The sequence below is a fragment of the Charadrius vociferus genome, unplaced genomic scaffold (assembly GCF_000708025.1).
Source record: "Charadrius vociferus isolate BGI_N301 unplaced genomic scaffold, ASM70802v2 scaffold384, whole genome shotgun sequence".
NCBI classification, from domain to species: Eukaryota; Metazoa; Chordata; class Aves; order Charadriiformes; family Charadriidae; genus Charadrius; species Charadrius vociferus.
In genome coordinates, this window is record NW_009648234.1 from 942,497 (window position 1) to 948,496 (window position 6,000).

The window sequence follows — 6,000 nt, forward strand, 5'->3', positions numbered from 1 at the left end:
CCCATCTCTTTAGAAACATGATTGTATTTGCATGCAGATTTGAAACGTTAACCCGTTCGATGGCTTTGCCAGTTATGCCTCAGGAAAAGGAGATAGATAGGTTTAACCTGCTCAGACATTAGATTCGTCTTTTCCCAGAGACCAGTGAATCAATGCTCTGCCTTAGAAGAAAATGTATTTCAAAAGCTTTTAGCCCCACCCTGCTCTCCCAAGCCCAGGAATAATTCCAGAACGACTTTGCACTGCACAAAGGTGATTTTGGTGCCAAATCAGAACAAAGTCCTAACCTCTTTCAGCTTGATTCAAAGCCAGTTTCAGTCAATGGCTATCATTTCAGTATCTTCAATTAACTGTGGATCAGACCTCTATCATAACAAAAATAATCCTTTGCCAGTTAAGCTTATATTTCATTAGAACAGCTAGTATAATGAAAGATTTAATTCTCGCTGCAAGTTTCTAGGTGTGGTAGTTGTATGAATAAATACCTCTCCACATACATAACTAAACTCTAATTTAGCATGTGTGCTAATGAAGGATATATAAACACTGTAAGACAGTAACATGAGCTTCACAAATCATTGGTTCTTTCTAGAGTCCTAAAGCGTCAGATTTTCATTCAAATTTTTCTACTTTTGGAAAAATTCTAACCAATTCACTCAACAGGTGGTTAAGTTTTTACCTTAGAATTTTTAATAAAAAATGTCTTGGGCCTTCATTATTATTTTTGAGTTAAATTATGATTTTAAATATGTCAAATATAATACACAAAGATTATTTAATGCAGATTTTTTGTAGTAAGAAGCTTTAAAAAATTAAATAAATCCTTCCATTTTGAGAAATCTGAATATGATTTGGTGGGAGCAAGACATTCAACTGAAACACAAATCCACCCTTTAGAACTCAGCGCACCATTATTCTCCAGCCATTCATAACAGACTACAGAAACTTTGGTGTATATGTTGTATGCCATCATTGTTACTAGTGGTACTGACAGTTCCATGAGATGGTCATCTGGTCCCATGTGATTTTTTTCTTTCAATTCTCTAGATAATGTTCTCCTGCTAGCAGAGGTGAATATAGGACACTAAAAAAGGTGATAATCCATTTAAGAATACAAAAACACCAACAGATTTATTTTCCACTCAGCTCATTGGTGTCTCTCGATACAAGATGCTCTCCTTGTCCTCTGGGATTATCTTGAAAATGAAAGGTTATCCCCAGCAAGAGGGAAATGTAAAATAAATACTGTTATAAATAAAACATCTTCCAGTATGTAGAACAATGCTATCATGTTCCTGTACACTCTATGCATCTATACGCAGACTCACATCACCACAGCACGAGCTCTAATCTGGAAAAAATATTAACATGTGTACTAACGGTGCCTTAGCACCTCTGCACAACAATGAAGCTATTTCCTTACATGTCCAAACGTCACAACAAGCAGTGTGGCCTTCCAACAGCAAGAGGTCAGATAAAGAAAGAAAGAAAGCAAGCAGAGAGTTGTCAATAGCGATTACCAAAACAAAGAGGCTCTGAGTTCAAGCTCCTCCAGCGTAAATCACAATCACCTACCTGTGTAAATAAACCTGCCTGGTGCGCCTTTGCAAAACTGTTTGGATTTGTACGATAATGTCACTTCAACCACCCCGGGAATGTGACGTGGAGGTGTCTGAACTCGGATGGCATGAGGTGTGATAAGCTGGGAAATAACAAAAGGAGAGGTACGATTATGACATGTCTGCGTTATTCCCTCCGCTTTCACTTTTCACCCTCCAAACATGCTTTATGACTAAATGCATTGCTTATTCCTATATAGGAGACACTGTAGATGAGGCAAGTGGTACATGCGCTCTAGTTTCTTGCCTGCAGGAGAGGAAGACACATTTTAGGACAAATTGTCACCAGGAAAACTGTACTGCTTATGCCCACTGGTTAATTGCTGGCTTATTTATGGGCCCAGAGGGAATTCCTTCTCCTTCCTGCACTCTAACCCTTATTTATTTGTTTACCTTTATTTGTCCCCAGATGCCTCCGGTTCCTTTCTGGACATTACTGAGCAGTTGGCCTCAATAATATCACACAGCAAGGAGTTCCACAGACTAAACATGCTCCATGAATCCCCTTCACACAGGTTTATATGGCCCACTTTACACGCCACCATTTTTGTACTATTATTGGAATGGGAATCAACGCTGTTCCCCCTCCCTTTCCTCTCCTCAGAAAAGGAGTGTTTCTTCAGGTTAGCAATAGGGAAGCACCCCTACCTACCTCACTCCATACAAGCATGGTTCCAAATACAACTTGCAGCCCATCAAAGAAGTTGTCCCCAATAATGATCACCATTGCTCCCCCTGTAGTCCAGCCTTCACTTGGGCTGATCGCTTTGATGCACGGTGTGGCTAAACAAAACAAAAAGGACATCAGAGATTCAGGTTATGGTTCTTTTCTCCCACACAGTCTTGAGACTGTTTGCAGTACTGGGTGCAAACCCCTGCAGCAGATGGGTGGAAGCAACTTCTGTGCACATCGAGCAGTCCTGAGTCATATTGATGCAAACTGTAGCTTGGCGCAGCTTCACCTGCCCCCTCCTGGGAGTTTCTGCACTGCTGCAGCGTCACGGCTGCACCAATTCCCTGCTAGGACAAGTTCCCTCCAGCCATTCACCCATGAAGGCTGCTTTACCATTCCACAAAGCCCAGTAAATAAATAAATAAATAAATAAATAAATAAATAAAAGCATGTTTTCTGCCTTACTTGTGTTAATTACTTGCCTATTCATTACTGGCACTTAACATTGTGTCATTAAAGCCTAATAGGCCAACTGTAGTGGGTGTAAAAATGAAATGCTTAAATGATTGTGCAGAGGCTGTTTAAAAAAACCCCACTCATTAGCATATGATCACACAAAAGCTAAACCCTGTGGAAAGAGAGGTAGATTAAGATTTATTTAGTTTATCAATGGGTAAAAAAGATACGAGAATATCAAATGTTTCCTCCAATTCCTATCAGGAGACAATTTCTAATAATTTTCTTGATTTTATAGAGTAGATTTTTTTTTTTCTCCTCTCTTCCATATGTTCAAGGCCTCTGGACTATACATCCCATCAGGAACCCAATATGGTTTCCAGGCCATAACCAAAGTCAATCCATCACTCCATTCCCAATGTTGACAGGGTCAGAGGTGGAGGGGAACTTTGGCAGTGCTCCAAAAACATGAGACTCCTTTGAACAGCCAGTCAATCACATCCAATCAGTCAAGGAAAAACTGGATGGCTTCCTAGGCTAGGAATCCTGGGATTTTCCTTCTACCATTTCACTGCCCGCTGGGGGAGAATTAACACCACTCTGAATTCTTTACTGATTCAATCATTTTCTTCCAGTTCATTAATTCTTCTTTTAGGTTGATATAGGGCACAGTTAAGAAGTGGGGCAGCAAAACATTATAATGAAATAATATCCTTGCTTGTCTTTTCTACTAACATCACTAGCTCTTCTCACTTTCACTAGCTGCAGGGGAGGGAAAAGTAGACACAGATAGCATTTCCCAGTAATTTTGAGTACTGTCTGCGTGCGAGAGGTGGAATGTGTTGGTAATGAATGCATGGGAAGAGGGAGAGGAGGGGCCAACCATTTTGAAGCTTAACAGATACAAGAATTTGTAATTGCTTTAATATAGTCCAAAACCCAGGCTGTAGATGGCCATGAGTCTTGCTTAGGCAAACAAACTAAAATCAATTAGTGTCAGTTGCCTTCTGTGCATCGTTATGCTTTGCACAGAGTTTGTTTAAGGGAACTAGTGACACTTTTTCATACACATCTTGTGCTGTAACAGTTCTGTTTAACTAAGATGTCATGTTGCCTAATTTGCCTGAAATCAAATCTATCCCAGCTGAATGAGAAGTCTGAAATTCAGATAATACTTAGTGTTTCTATATTTTTCATCTTTGCACTACGAACTAATTAATAAATTGGGGGAGGAAGGGGGAGCCAGTCTCTTAGATGTAAAAAGGATCGTATTTTGCATGCAGTAGACACTGTTTTCCTGCCTCTTCCTTCTCTAAACCCCCTGAGGTTCTGTAGCTCCCCCTTAGCTCTCCTTCCCTCCTGAAAACAAACAGAAATTGAAGAATGGGTAATATGCTTCTGCATTCATTTGTGTACTGTTCTTCATACAAATATCCCACCTACCTTCCGAGGGGTCAAGTCGCCTTGCTCTCCGTCCATGCTTGGAGTTGTTGTGAACAAACATGTTGTCAGACACTGCCAGTACGTGTCCGTCAACATTCACTGTTGTTGATAGCACAACCTAGATATTTGGACAGGGAAGAAAAAGGAGGCAGGTAAACAATTACTTTGAAATTCAACTTGTTAAGTATTAATTATTCAGTTCAGTTAAAACCCTGTTCTGTTTGTAAAACGGCATCACGTCCTGCACGGTTTACTCCCTAACAAGAAGGGGAGAAAATATTTTCAGCCTTCATTCTATGCATTAATTCCATTTAACATAGCATCCTAAGGGCCGTATAAAGTCCTTACAGTATAATGAACCAGCTACTGCAGATGGCCCCAGATGTAGTTTGCTATGATGCACTGTAGCATAGCTGATGGCAAAGAGGTCTATATATACCAACCAGGAGGGCAGGCTGCAGAGCACCACAGCAATTTGCCCTCTCATACATACATGCAGATTCAGAGCCATCTGCTGTACCACACACACATGCAAATGTATCTGCATCTGCTCCGAAAATACAGTCTCCACTGACTGAGCGAAATGGAAACTCCTACTACGTGAAAACAGTACCTAATACCACGTCTGGTTTTTGATCTACACATGCTTAGTGGCTCTTGACAATCATCTGAGCCAGAGGACTGCAAACCAAGCAGCAGTTTTTACACCTTAGCCTCCATGACTCATGTTGCTGTGTTCTAATAACATATGAATTCTTAGAGGAAGTAACTGTATATGTTAATTAATCCCACTTAGTTTTCCCTTTATAATACAACATCCAAAGCTGTAAGTCCTATAAATCCAGACATATATGCACCTTTAAACCACAAACTTTTAGGAAAAAATAAACAAACTGTGTTTGAACTACTGAAAGAAGATGCATCTTATTGAAACTTTCAGGTTTCAACCATTAGTCGGTGTAAATCAGCTTAACTCCATTCAGCTGCCACACATCTACAGTAATTCACAGCTATTGAGAACCGGACCCTGGATGTGTTCATGAATTTTCACAGATACAGCTGTCATAGTCTAGGTAAGAGAATGTCAAGCTCTAACTGTTGATCAAACTATATTCAGCATATAGCAGAAGAAACCTCGCCCTCCTACAGGATTATGCTAGCGTAAAGAATACTTTCTTTCCTGAGACAAGTTTAATTCATTCCAAAAGGCTCTTGTCATACTGTACTCTTATACTTCTCAAGCATTCTTGTCACAAAATGTGTTGCTTTTGTGTGCCAACGGATTTCATCATTGCACATTTGGGTGGAGTGAGACTCCTGTCCAAAGTGAACATTTCCCGCATGACATAGCTGAACCTACTCAGATGCACTTCATTATTTTCCGTTAAACAATGGAAATAAATTTTAATCTCTCACTGGCCAGCACAGAGCACACCATGGCAACAGGGGAATAGACCTGAATTATTCCAGTGTCTGAAATATTTACGACAAGTGTTTAAATTGTAACCAAATGTAAATAAAATGTATATCATATATATACAGTTACACTATATAATATATACTTATATGACCTCACATACACAAGGTACGTATGTGATAAACACACACCCACATGCTCTCAGTATGAGATCTTTATAATATATGCAGACTTCAAGTATACACACGTTCCCTGTTTGAATAACCATTTGGGTGTAAATGTAGCGCACAATACAAGAGCCACATTTCAGGAAGAGTTGCCGAGATCCCTGTAGCCCGAGTAATAGCAACAGATAGTCCTCTGTTTAGAAGATAAGTGCTGAGCATCCTCTA

General features: G+C 39.9%; 1 protein-coding gene across 6 annotated transcripts in view; it reads right to left on the reverse strand.

Annotated features, from left to right (window-relative positions):
* The window catches only part of EBF2 (early B-cell factor 2), a 143,777-nt gene that overhangs the window by 21,825 nt on the left and 115,952 nt on the right, over nt 1-6,000 (reverse strand). For 3 of the 6 annotated variants that reach the window (XM_009884129.1, XM_009884130.1, XM_009884131.1), the window contains 3 exons: nt 4,192-4,309; nt 2,272-2,402; nt 1,576-1,702 (listed from right to left, as the gene is read on the reverse strand). In XM_009884129.1, the coding sequence (XP_009882431.1) occupies nt 1,576-1,702; nt 2,272-2,402; nt 4,192-4,309 (376 nt within the window). Of the gene's footprint in view, nt 1-1,575; nt 1,703-2,271; nt 2,430-3,202; nt 3,223-4,164; nt 4,310-6,000 lie in introns of all 6 variants that reach the window. The other 3 variants (XM_009884128.1, XM_009884126.1, XM_009884127.1) reach the window with 3 other exon arrangements.